This window comes from Schistocerca americana, chromosome 7, assembly GCF_021461395.2.
Source record: "Schistocerca americana isolate TAMUIC-IGC-003095 chromosome 7, iqSchAmer2.1, whole genome shotgun sequence".
NCBI classification, from domain to species: domain Eukaryota; kingdom Metazoa; phylum Arthropoda; class Insecta; order Orthoptera; family Acrididae; genus Schistocerca; species Schistocerca americana.
In genome coordinates this window covers 533,941,403-533,960,170 of record NC_060125.1, presented here as the reverse complement: position 1 = coordinate 533,960,170, position 18,768 = coordinate 533,941,403, and the positions used below count along the sequence as shown (strand labels likewise).

At 40.3% G+C, this 18,768-nt stretch overlaps 2 protein-coding genes across 3 annotated transcripts in view; both read left to right on the top strand.

Annotated features, from left to right (window-relative positions):
• Window positions 1-12,476, top strand: part of LOC124621769 (troponin T) — an 83,669-nt gene extending 71,193 nt beyond the window's left edge. For both annotated transcript variants that reach the window (XM_047147199.1, XM_047147200.1), the window contains exon 15: window positions 12,260-12,476. The gene's annotated coding sequence lies outside the window, so the exon portion shown is untranslated. The remainder of the gene's footprint in view (window positions 1-12,259) is intronic.
• Window positions 12,477-15,380: 2,904 nt separating this feature from the next.
• On the top strand, window positions 15,381-15,977 carry LOC124623068 (zinc finger MYM-type protein 5-like). The gene has a single exon (XM_047148861.1). It carries the CDS (start codon window positions 15,381-15,383, stop codon window positions 15,975-15,977), a length of 597 nt encoding a protein of 198 aa, XP_047004817.1.
• The last annotated feature ends 2,791 nt before the right edge of the window (window positions 15,978-18,768 follow it).

Genomic DNA, 18,768 nt, shown 5'->3' with positions numbered 1-18,768 from the left:
AGGTCCGTTCTCAGAACAATTAGTATGAAACAATTATGACACAGATTTTAGTTTTCATGACATTATCATGAAAAGAAAAGCCTGATGTAGTTGTCCTAATTCTGCACTGTTGGCACTTGTCGCTGCATCTATTTAGACAGTGTGTCAGGATACACTCTACCCTATATGTGCATCTGTTCTATGCATTTTGATTTTTTTTTTTCTAGTAGATGTTGTTGTTGTTGCGGTCTTCAGTCCTGAGATTGGTTTGATGCAGCTCTCCATGCTACTCTATCCTGAGTAAGCTTCTTCATTTCCCAGTACTTACTGCAACCTACGTCCTTCTGAATCTGCTTAGTGAATTCATCTCTTGAGTAGATACCTCACCAAAAACTAAAAGTAGCTCTCTGACTCAAGTAGTATACTTGGCTTCATTTGAATTACAAACACCAGATTTTGCTTATTATCAAAATTACTTGACTAAATATAACTCACAGATTTCAAAAACTGAAAAGACCCTTCTCTACTAATACAAAAAATATCAAAGTAAAACATTTTTTTCATTTTGACATGTGTCAAGAATATTGCATTTCTATTTAAGGAAACAAAATCTGATAAATACGGGAAAAATACACTCAGAATTTCTGTTTGGTAACAAACTTCCTGCAATATTTGAAGCTACTTGATTAAGAATTTTTCTTGGGACAATTAGCATCTTATGTCCTCTGACATTTCTTTAATAATTTCACTTTTAGCTAAGTTCATATAGCATACACTATGCTCTCATTATTAGAGCTCACAAAGTGCCCCAATTTTTACAAATAAGTGTAATAAATAATGAAAAATCAAACCACACAGAAAGGGTATTGAGTGGCAGACAAGCTTATTGAAAAGACTGCTAGATATTATTGGCTATCAGACTAAGTCTCTTGTCAGATGTAGCCAAAACACATCCATATCCACATGCATAATTCATGCACTGTATGTGACTTGTGAATGTATGTGTGCTTTGGCTGTATCTGGCAAGGACTTAGTCCAGCAGCTGATAACATCTAGCAGTCTTTTCAATGTCCTCGCCTGCCATTTAATACATACTCTGTGCGATGAGTAGCAATTCACTCATTTCAAATAATACTGAATTCCTAAAGACCAAATTGCAGATTGCAGTAAACCACAATAATATGATTCCTTAGACACTGTGGTAGCCCAATTAGTAATGACAACTTACAAACAACAAGCCATAAAATTACTCTTAAATTAATTGCTTGAGCCAAGTATAGTGTGTTAAGTGTAAGTTGGCCAAATACCTGAGGGTTTAGTGGTGAGCAGAGGAAATAAGCCCAACCCCCACACAGACCACCATGGGATGAGGAGCTATGTGGGGGAAGAGGGGAGGAGGGAACAAGCTCCATGTGCCTCCAACATTACAGGCACCTTAATTTACGCTTCATGCTTCAGCAAAAGCAGAATTCATGTACCGATGTAAAAAAGACTTAAATATTGTTTATAACTGAAACTGAAATTGTCTTATGTATTGGCATGTTTAATAAAGAACATAACTGCAACAATTATGTAAACTTATTAGAAGGAAAGGAAACAGTGCAAAATAGAGTGAAGTACAGCACAGTGACACAGCAGACAAAGAATACCTCAGACAGTACTGTCAGTTAGGCAACACTGGCTGAACTGGAAACAAATGACTAGTGGTTGAAGCCTTCCAGTTTCTTTCAATTCAGGATTAGAGAGTTGTTCGAACAACTTGCAAACACACTGTATATCTCCAGGGCTATCTGCAACAACCATCAGAAGATACTGGTTCAGTGTACAAATTCCTATATCTACCTCTATAGTTCGCAAGTGACCTTACAGTATGGTAGAGGGTACTTTGTGTGCCACTGTGCTTTTCCTATTCCAGCTGTGAATAGATCCCAGATTATAATGATTGTTGGTAAGCCTCCATGTGAGTTAGAATCCCTTGAATTTAACTTCATGGTTTTTTCATGAGATATACATAGTAGGAAGCAATATATTGATTAACTCTTCTAAGAACATCTGCTCTCAGAATGTTGACAGTAAACCACACCATGATGCAGAATGCCTATGTTGTATCATCTGGCACTGTGGCACTGGAGTTGGCTGAGTATCTCCACGATGCTTCAAAGCCTATGAAATGAATCTGTAACAAAATGCCTACTCTCCTTTCAATCTTCTCTGTTTCCTCTATCAATCCTCTCAAGTACAGATTCCAGACTGAAAAGTAATATTGAGGTACTGGTCAAATGATGGTTTCGTAAGCTGCTTCCTTTGTGACTGGACTGCATTTCCTGAGGATTCTTCCAATGAATCTCCATCTGGAATCTGCCTTACTTGTGATTAGTTTTATCCGGTCATTCCACTTTAAATCACTTTTTAAGCATACCCCTAGATATTTTATGGATGTGACTGGTTCCAGTCATTTATCTGCAATTGTGTAATCATACAATAATGGGTCTTTCTACATATATATGTGCAATATGTTATATTTGTTAATGTTGAGGGTCTACTGCCAATCATTACACCAAGTGTTGATCCTCTGCATGTCTTCCTGCATTTCGCTAAAAATGTTCCATTGCAATTTCTCTGTACACAACTGCATCATCCATGAAAAGCCTCACAGAACTTCCAATGCTATACACTAGTCATTTACATATAGTGTGAAAAGCAATGGTCCAACAACACTCCCTTGGAGTATGCCTGAAGTTACTCTTATGTCTGAAGATTTCTCTTCATTGAGAATGATGTGCAGGTATTCTGTCTGCTAGAAACTTTTCAGTCCAGTCACACTACTTGTCTTATATCCCGTAAGCTCATATTTTGGTCATTAGAAAACAGCGCACAACTGTACCAAACATCTTCCAGAAGTCAAGGAATATGTCATCAACCTGGACACTCATGTCTACCACTTTCTGGATCTTGGGGACCAACAAAGTGAGTTGAGATTCACACAATCCTTGTTTCTGGAACCCATGCTGATTCCTACAGTGTAGATTTTTGGGCTCCAGAAATGTCATCATATGTCAGCGTAAAATATGTGTCAAAATTTTGCAACAGACCGACCTCAGAGATATATGAGGTGTGACAATAAAGTAATGAGACTGATGTGAAAAAAAATGTTGCTTACCATTTTAGTCAAGTTTACTGTTGTCTCCTTCAAAGTAGTTCCCTTCTGATTGCACATACTTTTTCCAGCATTTCTGCCATTGATGGTAACATTTCTGGAACTCATCTTCTGTAATATCCTCCAAGACCCTCTTTTGTGGCGGTGTTCGTAGCGACAAACAATTCGCTGTAGAAACGGCTTACGAGTCACCGCCACACTTTTAATAGCGGGCCGACCGGTCCGCTGGAACAGTGAACAGAAAGATGAAAACCCAAACACTCTGATTAAATAAAAGTCGGTACTTATCTTTATTAACAAAGATACAGAAACACAGTAGTGAACTCGGTGTCTACAGAAATCTGTCTAGTTCGAGTCGGAGCGGATAGGTCAGCGTCGGCTGACGACAAACAACAACTCTGCTGCGATGAACACACAACTGACTAGCAAGTACACAATTCGGTGGCGAGTATACAACTGAGCGGCGAATACAGAACTGTCCTAGCGCTCGCGACTCCAGCGCTTAAGAAACCAGAAGCCAGCGGTGGCGCGCGCAGACTTGCGGCGATTTCCTGTCTCGCTGGCGCTGCTTATGCGGACGGCGTCCGGACTTTGATGCTGTCAACCTTTTGGCAGCGGGCTCGGGTGGCATTACTGGCTAGGATATAACACTCCTCCCCCCCAAATTGCCGCACCGTCGTTGAATAATGACGTGGCGAGCGTCAACGGCGGAGGAGGGGTCTGGCCGCAGGCGTAGCAGAAGAGACCGGGGCGGAGACTGTTGTCGGTGGCAGTCCCCGGTCCGCACCCCAGCATTGGCTGCGCGGGGCCTCGGGAAACACCGACTGAAAACCGAGGTCAGGGTGCACGCCTGTGACCACGGGCGCAGCTTCTGGTACTGGACGCGACGAGGCGTCGGGACCCACGAAGAGAGGCAGCGTCTCCTGACGCTGCGTCGACGGTTGCTGAGTGGGCGCCGGACAAGGCGCTGCGGGGTCAGACTCCTTGGGGGTGCCCAAGGAAAGCGGCTGCAGGACAGGCTGCACAGCCACCGCTTGGGAAGGCGGCCCGGCTGAGGGGTCGACGTCCCTCAACTCCGAAGGCGGTGGCGACTGAAGAGGGACCGCAGGCGCCGGAGCGACCACTGGGGGCGCTCCCGGATGAAGATGCGCGGGAGGCATCAACGGGACGGGTTGTCAGCGTGGTAGCGGCGACGGCTGCTGCTGCTGCCCTGGGGGCGGCAGCGAAGTCGGAAGGCGCGGCTGGAACCCACCGTGGACCAAATCTGTGGACAAAGAACGAGCAGCAGAATCCGGGCGGCCAGCGCGGCGCAACTGGTTCTGATGCCTCCTGTGCACCCCAGTAGCACCTTGAACAGTATAAAAACCGCGACCCTGGACACTTATCACGGTACCACGTTCCCAACGACGGCGACCGTGATAAACTCTGAAAAAAAACGGCGTCGTTGCGCTGAAAACGCGTGCGATGCTCAGAAGCGGCGGGTCGATCCGGGGGGTGCAACAACCGTAGTAGGGTGCGATGACGACGGCCGTGGAGAAGCTCTGCAGGCGAAGGACCGTCGCGTGGCGTGGTCCGGTATGACGACAGGAACGTGATGAGGGCCTGCTGATGAGAGTGCGTAGCACGAAGGCGGTCCATATGATCCTTGAATGTGCGTACAAAATGTTCCGCTGCACCATTCGATTGAGGGTGGAACGGCGGAGTAAGAACATGGCGAATGCCATTGGCAGAACAAAAACTTTCAAATTCAGCAGAGGTAAATTGTGGACCATTGTCAGACACTAAAACTTCTGGAAGACCCTCAATACAAAAAATTGAAGTCAACGCCTGTATAGTTTGTGCAGACGTTGTAGACTGCATGGGCACAACAAAAGGAAAATTACTAAATGCATCTATCACGATGAGCCAACGAGAATTCCAATATGGACCAGCGAAATCAATATGTACTCGCTGCCAGGGACCGGCAGGGCGTGCCCACTCAAAATAGCGTTGAGGCGGAGCAGCTTGGTGTTCGGCACACGTCGAACAATCTGTAGACATCTGCGTAATCTGCTTATCAATGCCGATCCATGTACAATGACTGCGGGCAAGCTACTTGGTGCGGACCACTCCCCAATGACCTTGATGCAACAAGTCAAGGACCTTGGATTGGAGCACTTGGGGAACCACTACCCGAAGCTGGTCATTCTCGGTGCGTAACAGCAAAACTCCGTGCGAAACAGACAACAGATGACGTTGCGGATAATAGCGACGAACCACAGGATCCGATATGTCCTTTGCCTTGGACGGCCAACCACGTTGAACAAAACGTAATAGTAAACTCAGATGACGATCCGTAGCTGTCTCACGTGCCACCTGACGATAATCAATCGGAAAATCCCGGAGGGATTGATGCTCATCGGCGTCAATCTGATGGCAAGAGTCGTCTGAGGAATCGAAGACATCATCCGCAGCAATCGGCAATCTAGAAAGCGCGTCAGCGTTTGCATGCTGAGCTGTAGGGCGATACAGTATCTCATACTGGTATTGTGATAACAAAAGAGCCCAACGTTGTAGTCTCTGAGCTGTCCGCTGAGGAACTGGTTTAGACGGATGAAACAGTGACGTCAGGGGCTTGTGATCTGTTACTAAATAGAATGGTCTACCATTGAGGTAGTGATGGAATTTTGTGACACCGAACACAATAGCCAACGCTTCCTTGTCCAATTGGCTATAATTACACTGAGCTTTGTTTAGAAATTTAGATGCGAACGCAATAGGACGTTCGGTGTTACCGACTCGGTGAGACAACACAGCACCGAGGCCGAAAGAAGAGGCATCACAAGCTAACACCAGAGGCTTGTTAGGGTCGTAATGGACCAGACAACGATCATTCAATAAAGCCTCTTTAAGCTGCTGAAAGGCTGATTGGCAATCAGCTGACCACACAAACGGAACATTCTTACGGCGGAGACGATGCAACGGTGCAGCAATCTGTGATGCATGAGGTATAAACCTAATATAATATGTCAATTTGCCAAGAACTGCTTGCAATTCATGCAGATTGCGAGGGGCGGGCAAATCACGAATAGCTGCTAAATGTGACTGGGAGGGATGAATGCCTTGAGCATTAATAACATGTCCCAGATACTCCAGCTCCGTAAGGAAAAATGAACATTTATCGATGTTGCAACGTAGGCCTGCCTGAGACAACACTTTAAACAAACACTCCAAATTACGGAAATGTTCAGCAGGCGTCCGACCGGACACAACAATATCGTCTAAATAGTTGCAACACGATGGCACATTAGCCAGAAGTTGTGACAAAAAACGCTGAAAAACAGCTGGAGCTGACGCACAACCAAAAGGCAAACGCAGAAAACGGAACAACCCCAACGACGTGTTTATGACAAAATACAGTTGTGATTGCTTGTCGAGGGGCAATTGCAAATATGCTTCATGGAGATCAATTTTGGAAAAGAAACGAGCTTCCCCTAACTTATCCATCAGCTCGTCCGGTCTAGGCAAAGGAAAAGAATCAATGACAGTCTGAGGATTAACTGTCGACTTAAAATCAGCACACAAACGTAACTTGCCAGACGGTTTCTCGATAATAACTAAGGGAGAAGCCCACTGGCTCGTTGAAACGGGTTGAATAACACCGTTGTTTTGCCAACGACGAAGTTCATCTTCTACAGGTGCCCGGAGGGCGTGAGGCACTGGACGAGCACGACAAAATCGAGGCTGAGCATTATCTTTTAACGTAATATGAGCGGCAAAGTTCGCAGCACAACCTAGTTCGTCTTTAAATATGTCACTGTATCGTGTACACAAATCGGTTATGCTGTCTTGAGGAACAACAACAGAATTAATTTGCAACACATTGTCTTGGATAGACAGGCCAAACAAGTCAAAACAGTCTAATCCGAAAATGTTTACACTGTCTGGAGCGCGGAGCACTGTGAATGAAACTGTTTTTGTATTGCCACGGAATGTGGCTGGCACGCTACATACACCTAACACAGGAATTTGTTCTCCACTATAAGTAGCCAAAGAATGTTTTGCCACTGAAAGTTTAGGGCGGCCGATAGCCGCATACGTAGCACTATTTATGAGAGTCACAGACGCACCAGTGTCAAATTGAAAATTGAAGGTCTTATCCTGGATGCGTAGCTTCACAAATAGTTTATTACACTGTCTCTGGATCAGTGCAGTGGAGGCGGAAGACACAAAATCAGCGCGTTTAGCGCGTGTTCGCTGCTTACGGCAACTCGTGGGTTGGGCGGGTGGAACAACAACTCCCGCTTCACTTGCAGTTTGTACATTACTTTTTACAGTGTTTGAATTACGCTTGGGTCGCATAGCAGAGGGCTGGGTGGGTGGCTTATTGCGAACAAGTTTATTACCCACACGAACCGTGGAAGAGTCTTTAAACGCGACCTTCTGGGCGGGCTGGCTTTGAAGAACATGAATATCCATGGGCTGGGCAGCACTAGAATTGTTCTTGCGTTTACGCAAACAAACAGTCTGGATGTGTCCTTTCCTTTGACAAAAGTGACAAACCGCGTTTCTTAACGGGCAACGTTCATGAGGATGAGCAAGAACACACTTAGGGCAAGACTTAACTCTATCATTTTGCACACGCGGCTGAGGAATGTGTTTAACATGACGCGGCCGGCTAGTGTTTACAGTCTGACTCTGCCGGTGGGGCCGCGGGCGTGACATAACTTGCTTAGCACAGGCAATTTGAGAAATACATGGCTGATCTAACTCACACTCAGCATAGTCAAAAGTATCTTGGGCTTCAATGATGTTCATCACAGTCTCTAATGACGGGTCAGGCAACTTTAAGATAGCAGCACAAATACGGGAATCTGCAATGTTTTGAGTAATAGCGTCTCGTAACATGACATCACTGTAGGAAGCTCCACACACACAATTAAATCGGCACTGATGGGTGAGGCCCCGTAAATCTGTTAACCACTGTTTATTAGATTGATGTGGCAGTTTCTTTAATCTGAAGAACTTGAATCTGGCTGCTGCCACATGAACTCGTGACTCGAAATACTCAGCAAGCTTGTTAACAACAACGTCATAGTCTAAAGCTTCTGGCTTGGATTCCGGGAACAACTTACAAAGTAGTCGATAGACTTCCACGCCTGCAGTGAAAATTAAATAAAGCTGCCGCTCAGTACCTGTGATTTTGTAGACTGTCATGTGCGCCTGCAACTGCGCGAAATATTCTCGCCATTCCTCTCTTGATGCATCAAAAGCACGGAAAGGTGGTGCCGCCTGTGCTTGTTCCTTTTGTGTTGGAGGATTAGCCGCTTGTTTGGTGATTGCTTCCACCAGACTTTGTATTTGCTGACTCTGTAACAAGATCAACGGTTGTAATTCGGCAGACATAGTGAACACAAATTAAACCAGCCCCCAAAATTTTATCGCTATAATTAGTATAACCAGAAACAAGTTGAACCAGCCCTGCACACGAGTTCGGAAGTCCTCGTCGCCAGTTTTGTGGCGGTGTTCGTAGCGACAAACAATTCGCTGTAGAAACGGCTTACGAGTCACCGCCACACTTTTAATAGCGGGCCGACCGGTCCGCTGGAACAGTGAACAGAAAGATGAAAACCCAAACACTCTGATTAAATAAAAGTCGGTACTTATCTTTATTAACGAAGATACAGAAACACAGTAGTGAACTCGGTGTCTACAGAAATCTGTCTAGTTCGAGTCGGAGCGGATAGGTCAGCGTCGGCTGACGACAAACAACAACTCTGCTGCAATGAACACACAACTGACTAGCAAGTACACAATTCGGTGGCTAGTATACAACTGAGCGGCGAATACAGAACTGTCCTAGCGCTCGCGACTCCAGCGCTTAAGAAACCAGAAGCCAGCGGTGGCGCGCGAAGACTTGCGGCAATTTCCTGTCTCGCTGGCGCTGCTTATGCGGACGGCGTCCGGACTTTGATGCTGCCAACCTTTTGGCAGCGGGCTCGGGTGGCATTACTGGCTAGGATATAACACCCTCTTCACAGCTTTTTGGACATCTTGTGTTGCTTGGAAATGGTGTCCCTTGACCGCCGTTTTGACTCTTGGAAATAGAAAAAAGTCGCACGGAGCGATATCTAGTGAATAAGGTGGCTGTGGTAGTACTGAAATTTGTTTTGAGGTTGAAAATTGCTGTACTGACAGAGCAGTATGGGATGGCGCATTATTGTGATGCAGAATCCAATTAACAGCAATGTTGGCACAGACACGAAGAACTCTTTTCTGAAGTCTTTCGAAAATTTCTTTGTAGTAATATTGGTTAACTGTTTGTCCAGGAGGCACCCACTCTTTATGAACAATTCCCTTGGAATCAAAGAAGCACACAAGCTGCATTTCACTTTTGACTTTGACATGTGAGCTTTTTTTGGTCTGGGTGATCCCTTTGAGCACCATTGCGAACTTTGGTATTTTGTCTCTGGATCGTACTGAAAAAACTAACATTAATCACCAGTGATAACATGGCTCAACAATTCTGGGTTGATTTCCATTTGCTCTAACGGATCAGCTGCCACATTTTTCCGTGTTTCTCACTGTTGTAGCGCGAGATTTTTGGGGACAATTTTTGCACAAATCTTTCTCATACCAAGATCTTCAGTTGTTATTAGATGAACCATTTCTCGACTGATGTTCAGTTCTTCTGCAATCATTTTCACGGATAATCTTCAAACAGATCATACAAGTTCATGCACCCTGGCCAAGTCGACATCCGTCCATGAGGTTGATGGTCGTCCACTGCGGTCTTCTTCAACATTCATTCCACCTTCACTAACCATTTTATGCCAATGAAAAACTTGAGTTCTTTGACATAACCTCCTCTCCAAATGCATTCTGAAGTTTACCATAAGTTGTCATCGCGTTTTCACCCAATTTAAAGCAAAAAGAAATGGCATACCGTTGCGCAATATTACGCGGTTCCATTTCTGTGACAAGAGACACAAACACTTGTCAACTTATTAGCGGTTCCATTTCTGTGACAAGATACACAAACGCATGTTAACTTATTACAGCACAACTCATGACTGAGCAGTTGCATCGATGTGCTGCTTGGACTAGAAACAACTTATAGATCAAGGTCAAAGATATTGTGCCCACGCAAGCCTGCAGGGTTTCCCCATCTTGCAAAGAAAATCAGTCTCATTACTTTATTGTCGCACCTCTTAGGCCTATACTTCTGTGCATCTGTTTTGGCCCTTCTTGAAAATGCAAATTGTCTGCCCTTTTTTTGGTTCAATCATTAGGAACACTTCCCTCCACGAGAAACCTACAGTACACTGCTGCTAGAAGAGGAGCAAGATCTTTTGCATACTGTACGTAAAACAGTTCTTGTATCTCTTCAGGTCCAGTGGTCTTTCCTCTGTTGAGGAATTTCAATTAATTTTCTATCCCACAGTCACTTATTTTGATATCTGTCACTGACATTTGTGCACTGATTTAAAGCAAGAACATGGTGTGACCTTCCTCAGAGAAACACATGTGTGAAATGACATTTAGTATTTCTATCTTCCCTGTGTCATCTTCTGTTTTAATGTCACTTTCATCACAGAGTGTCTGGGTGGATTGCTTCAATCTTTCTACTGATTTAATGTAAGACCACAACTTCTTAGGATTTTCTGTTACATCAATATATACAATTTTACTTTAAAACTAATTGAATACTTCATGAATTGCTCTCCTTACACTGATTTTGGCTTTGTTCAATTTTTGTTTGTCTGCAAGGCTTTTGCAACATTTAAATTTGCAGTGAAGCTATCTTTTTATTTGGTAGTAGCTTTCTGACAAGGCTGTTGAACCACAACTTTGCTCAGCACATACCTATCCAGAGTGTATTTTCATCATCTGTACTTGACAGTGTCAACAACCACTACAGGATAGGCTTGATCTCTTATACATATTACTGATATACTTATTTACAGACACAATTACAGACATCAACTTTGCCCGTTGATGCTCGACATTTTTAGTGCTGGAGATGAAATTTTCACGCTGACCTCTCAGGTATTCTGAAATTTGTTTCTTATTTATCTTGCTAATCCAAAAATTTCATCCCAAATTTCTTTATATTCCTATTTACAATGATGTTTGGTGATACTATGATGGATTTGTGATCACTGATTCCCCATTCTATGATAACTGTATCAAACAGTTCAGGCCTGTAGATGCAAAGAGATCTAATATGTTACCTCATGAGTCAGTTGGAAAAGGCATTTATGACAATTTCAATGATTCTCTGTCCCTACTACCCAACTTAATCACTCAAGTTTCACAGTCTGTAGCTGGTAAGTTGAAAATCTCCAATTAATACTATATTACTACTCTTAATGCTACAACATGAGAAAGAAATTTATGTGAAATTTTCCCAAAGTTTCCTTCAAATGTTCTGATGCTCTTGCTCCTCAGGCAGAAGATTTATAACCGCATTTGATGACCATATGTGATCCACATTTAACATTCATTCAAAGCCAAATTATTTCACATTCAGAATCTGTGCTAACCACTCTAGATATTACAGTATTTTTTTTACAGCTATAAACATGCCATCACCACTGGCATTTATCTTTTCTTTGGGATATACATTCCAATCTGAAATTGGAATTTTTGGTACAAATAGTATTCTGCCTATGGGAAAAAGTGATTGACATATATTATACAATAATTTTCATTTCTTTTAGGCCCAATTACAGAATACACATTTAATTGTGGCCATTTTGTCCATCTTCAGAGACAATAAGACTTAGGCATCATATGGTGAACAGAGTTCTCTGGTTTAGTATGACAACACATGTAGTGGACATACCGTTCACCACATGCAGATTTATGGTTTCTGAAGATGGCCAAATGTATAGATGAAAGCATTCATAATTAAAATTGTGCCCTCTGATTAAGGATGGAAGAAACAAAAATGATTCCGCAATAAACTGTGGAAGATATTTTTACAAGCTTCGTCACTGATAGTATTGTGATTTTTGTTACAAGGGAGACATGGTCATTGTTTGCATGTACGCAGTTTCACACAAATAAATATACAATTATTGTCTCCTTTGAAATATATTAATTTTTTGCATTTTTCAGCTGATTCTTTCTATGCTCCAGGGTTTGCAGAAGAGCTTGGCCATTCTCCTCAAAGAAGACCACTTCACATCTCCATCTGGGTTAATCACCTCAAAATTCCAGGACTGAACATCATTCATTGTAGGGGTGGAGCCATCAGAAGTTGCAATATAATGATTTCAGTTATTGCACACATAAAATAATTGGATATCATTGTAACATAAAAATATTTTAAATATACTGGATAATGTTGTTTTTATCGTTCGGTTTATTTTAAAGTCAAAATATTTTTATACATTTACATCTTATACTGTAAGCCTGTTACACATTATATTCTACACCTGTTACAGTTCTCTGTCAATTAAAATGTGTAAGGTTGTTCAGTTTATGTCAAAACAGAACTCTCAATGAAGTATCTTTGACTTGCAACTGACTTGTGTAATTACCGTTTATTCTGGTAAAGTCTTCAAGAAAGTCTATCCATGCCTTTAATTACTAACACCAATGAGTTCACATGGCTGGATTCTAGAAATCACCAACATCTTAAATGAAGAAAAAATTATGGACATCCCTCTATTTCTTTTAGATTTTTCATCAATTTTCTTTTTCTTTGGGGGAAAGGTGTATATGTATTTGTGTGTCTATCTAACAGTGCTTTCCCGTTTGGTAAGTCACAGCATCTTTTTTTTAAATATGTTTGTATACTTCTTTATACAATATTTAACAAACAAGATACCTTAATTCCTTATGTCATACTTTTAATATTACATCATCTCTTAATGTCATGGGAACTGTGAAGCTTTTTATGTTCGTACCATATACGAGCATTTACTACTAGCACAAGACATATCAAAGAACAATAAGTAAAGTTAATACAATACTTTTCCAACTCATTCAAAAGTAACCATAAGACAGGAAAGATCCACCCTGCAATAGCAATATTAGAAAATTTCAGAGAACTGACACAATTACACAAAACATTAAATCAAAATACAACTTGAAGAACTAAGGAATATTACAAACTTCCAGAATGCTAGAGTAATTGCTGGGCAGCAACTTTGTTAATCAATACAATGGAAAACCAGCCAAAGTTGCAAATTCCACCTCATCTGCTCAATGACTAGTTTTGGGTATGGTCCCATTTTCATCTCACCCAGATAGTCAAAATGTAACAATGAAAACGATCAATTTTTGACAAAATAATTTAATTGGATGGATAAAAAATCTACTCAAGAAGTGGTGGCAGATCACACACATAAAAGAAGGTTGTAATTAGGCAAGCCCTCAGAGCCAGTAGCTCCTTCTTCAAGCAGAAGAATTGAAGGGTAGGAATACGGGGGAAGGAAAAGGACTGGAGAGGTCTAGGAAAAGGGGTAGATTTCGGAAATGTCACAAAGAACTGCACGTAAGGGGAGACTTAATGCACAAGATGAGAAGGAAAAATGATATTTCCCAAAATATAAGAACCACGTCAAGATAACAGGCATACATTTGTAACAAAGTGCAAATGGTCAGTTAAAGAGCATACAGTTAACAAACATATATGTATAACAAAGTGTAAATGAATAGTTACAGAGCATAAAATTATTTGTACACCTTGTAACTGATCATTTGCACTCTGTTAAATGTATATGATTGTTATCTTGACATGGTTCTTATATTTTGGGGAATACCTTTTGACTATCTGGATGATTTAAAAATAGGTCCCAACCCAAAGCTAGACACTGAGTAAATAAAAGTGAAATTCACAACTTTGGCTGTTTTGCTGTTGTATTAAAAATATTAATTTAACCTTTATTTGATAAGTTGCGTTCATGACTCTAGGTGTTGAAATTATGAAGGCTATTCATAAATTAACGTCCAACTGTCTATAAAAAAAGAACAAAAAACAGATAATTTGTATAAAATCTGTACTTACACATTAACAGTACTTCTCCACACAGTCATCACCAAAAGTTAAACATCTGACTTAGCTTGACACCAGCAGCTTTATCCTTTCATCAAAGGGTAGAACTGTATAATGTTTCAGCCAGTTGTTTCAGCATCTCTCAGCCCATCATTGGTCATGAAGTGCTAAGTAGCCAGTCAGGCCTTCATCTTGAGGAAGGTTGATAGTAACCAGTGGCGGCATTAAGTGTCGGCAACTGCTGATGGCCTCACACCTGTGGGATTGTTGCAAAGTTGTTGAAGGTGTTACAATGTTAGCTGCTTAATTGTCTGTCTCTATTTCTGCATGAATGTAGTAGTATTTATCGAGGGTCGTCTGGTAACATTATGGCAGTAAAGTCCCATTACAAGATGCATCTAAGATGTATATCTATGGGGCAACACATTAAGCGTACAAGTTTGGGACTGCAGACTGCTTCTGGTAGGCCTATTACACTACAAGGTTCACACGTGATACACCTGTCGTGGATCACCACATGTGCACTACACGGCAGTACCGCATGAAACTTGAAGGAGACTGTTTTGTTGTAAAGTCGTTCACACAGACTAAAAAAATTTTGTACAATAAATTATTAAATTATTTATTTAGAGAGAAAGCTGATCACCCTATTAAAGAAAGATGTATATTAAATGGAAAATACATTTACTTTTCTTTATATCATATTCCCAGCCTGCTTGGTATGCACAGTTTTTCCGAATTGACACTTCAATCCAAATAACAAGTAAATGCAACACTGCTTTGTGGAAGAGACAATACGGGCATGAGCATTGTCTTGGCTCTCTGAAACCAATCCTACTAAGTGTAACTTCGCTCTTTTTTTTTTCAAGTTACTGGACTGGTACAAGTGAACAAGTCTTTTATCTCTGAAGGTGTGGTTGTACCAATTTCAGCCATACATTCTAAAGGAACCCCATCCTATGGTAAGTCAGTATACAAATACATTTCTTGATGTATTTATTTGGCTGCTATCATACATGACATAAAAAAAAAAATATTCTGCCATGTATGATAATCACGCAGCCTATTGGCTTTATACTATGAGATTAAGTGCTTTAAATACCCTCCTGTACTTGTCAATGTACTTAGCACAAAATGTTTTTTAGATCATCATGTCTGGAGGACCCTAAAGAGACAGAGGCATAAGGAGAAAATGGGAATCAAAAAGAAAAACAAAAGGCTTAGATGATTATATCCAACCTAGCTATGAGTTCGAATATGATCAAATTTCTTAAGAAAATTTCAGGTGTAACTCCTCCACAGGCCTGCGATGAAGCTCTTATCCAAATGTCTTTAGTTTCTGAAACAGAACCAGCTTCAAGGTCGAATGAATCTGTTAGCCTTTCTGATACAGCATCAGAGTTGGGTGAAACTGCTGTGATCCGTGATTGTGAGCCGAATAAAGACCCCAAAAGTGATAATCAAGAGCAAACCGTTCAAATAGGAGAGTCACTAATAGAATTAGATCCAGGAGAGTGGGTATTTCCAGTAACAGATTTGCAGCATCATGATTTAATTCAAAATGGTCCCCACCAAAACCTAGAGAAACCTGATGAAAGTTATCCCAAAGATGCAAATAAAAGACATTTTACTAAATTTCATTTTACTAGAAAACTGAGTAACAGCAAAAAGCAACATCACAGATGGTTAGCTTACTCCACATCTCAAGACAAAGTTTATTGCTTGCCAAGTCAACTTTTTTCACATTTGCAGACACAGACAGTAAAAGAAGGATTTTGCAATTGGAAAGAGATGAGTAGGATATTGCAAAGGCATGAACAAAGTCAAGGACACATGGAGTGCATGATTAGATGAATGGAATTCTGTAAAGTAATCAAATACGGAAAAACAATAGATAAGAAAAACGAGATACTGGTAAGGGAATCACAAAAGTATTGATAAAACTTCTTTGAAACATTGGTCGATATTATATAGACTGAATGATAGCAGAAACAGTGGAAATTTTATAGACCTATTTAAATTGTTATCCAAATATCATCTAACACTAAATGAGCACTTGCATTGTATAATTAACAAAAAACATCTTTGTCAGCATTATCTGAGCCACAACATACAAAATGAATTAATTACATTTATGTCCAAATCTGTTATCAACAAAATTATAAGCAGACTCAAACAAGCAAAATATTATGCCTTCATGCTTGATTGTACCAGGGATCAAGCCATGTTGAACAAATGTCAATAATATTAAGATTTTGTCATTTCTCAACTGGAGAGATAGAGGAACATTGTTGCCATCGCAGAAACAACAGGAAGGTATTTAACAAACGCCACTTTAAATAAACTAGAAAATAATGGCCTAGATATCTAAAACTGTTGAGGACCGGAATATGATAACTGTGCCAATATGGTTGGCATTAATAATGGTGTAAAAACAAGAATACTCAATATTAATCCACAAGCTTTGTTCATGCCGTGCAGATGCCATTGTTGAAACTTGCTTTTGTTAGGTGCCACTAACACTTCTACAACAGCTAAAATGTTTTTTGGCTTCATGAACAAAGTTTATGTGCTTCTTACAAAATCAAGCAAGCATTGGAATCATATAAAAACTAAACTGAAATTGACATTGAAACCTCTGTCTGGCACATGACAGGAAAGTAGAATCATAGCTGTGAAAGCGATATTTCTGAATTTGATAATATCATCAAAAGTGTGAGTGACTTGAAAAATAGAACTGATGATTCTGAAACTCTTGGCGACTGTGAAGCAGTCTTGAAGGGAATATTAACTTTTGAGTTTACTGTTGAAATACATGTGTGGTATGGGATTTTAATATGTGTCAACAGTATAAGTAAACTATGGTAATCGGTTCAAGTGAACTTGAAAGTCGCTATTGATACTTTACATTCATTTGTGATTGGACTCAGAACTCAATTGTTTGTGGAAAAAGTAGTTATGAAATTGTGTCTCAGTTTAAAAAAAGAAAAAAGCACAGAAAAAATTGATGAACCTATAGAATCTGATGAAATGCAGCTGAGATGCTATAATAGTTGACACTGAACGTTGATTCAAATCATTCTATGAATATTTTGAACGATTTAGTTTTATTTATGATATGAATTATTTGACATTGTTATCCAAGGACGACCTTCCCAAACATTGTAATGATTTAGGTACAATACTTCAAGAAGACGAAAATAGTGACAAACAGCCTTTCAAACTTTATGAGGAACTCCAACTCACAAAAAGCACAGATATATATAAATCATGTAATAAAAACCACAGCAAAAAATCTTGCAGCAACCCAGATTAGAAATTGAGTAAAACAAACAATGTATCAAACGCAACAGATAAAGAACAAGATGCAACACAGAGTCACGAAATGCTAAGAGAAAAAAAAAAAAAAAAAAAAACACACACACACACATCATAATTCACTCTCATGGTTTTGGAAGAAGGATGCCCACGAAAATGAAGACCCTGACAACTCAAAAAAACATTAAAATTGCAGGCATCGTGAAACCTGGAGCAAGATTCAACTAGATCCTCACCAACACTGAAGACTGCAGTAATGTATCAAAGAGTGACTTTGCAGTTATTATACAAGGTTCCATTGATGTATACCACAATGAAACAGCTGCAACAACAACAGCCGTGAAGACAACACAGACAAGTTAACAAACACAAATGTTATCTTATTTAAAATACCTCATAGCTAAGATTTAATCGAATCATCATGTGTAAATAGAGCAATAACCAAAACTAAGTCGTATTTTGAAACAATTTGCAAACAGTTTAAAAATGTAATGCTTTTAGATATTAAGGAATGTCTCACTTGCAACCATCAATCCTCTGACAATTGTAACTGCTTGACAACTTGTCGTACAAGACATGGTCAAGGCCTACATGGATTAGGAAAGACACTGCTGGCCAAAAAAATGGTAAATAATAAATTCTCTTGTATCAGCAAATTAGAACATATGTCTCAGAACCAGATCAAGGAAACATATAAGGCTCACCAAGCCCAAAATGTGTCAGACTTGGGCAAAACAAAGAACTTCAAAACACAATATCAAAAACATACTTCAAGTAAATAATCAAACTAAGCTCAGTGTGAGCAATGTACCACCGTATAGCAAAAATGAACTACTTTTGTTACATATAAAGGCTGGAGGAAATTATGTGTGGCATTCTCTGTGTGAATGAACATTGGATTGAAAGTGCAGAAATAAGTTTATTTCTACCATTTGGGTACTCACTGCCAACAAGCTACTGTGGACCAAATGATATCCATGGTGGAGTGTCCATGTATATCAACAAAAATTTGAATCTAAAATATTCAGTCATAGACCTCACAAGCCTGTCTGTTGAAGGACTTTTTGAAGCATCTGCCTTAATTATAAACACTCAAAAACCCATTATTGCAACCGTTTATTGACTATCAGCTTCTGATGAGGAGATATCCACAGAAAAACTCTCTGAATTAGTCTTACTGAATCCAAATATAAGCAATATAAAACATTTATCACAAGAGACATTAATATAGATGTAAGAGTAAAGAGAAAAACTGTGATATACATCCTAAATATCTTAAGATCAATGAATTGCTACTGCTTAAATGAAAAACTGACCAGAATGGAGG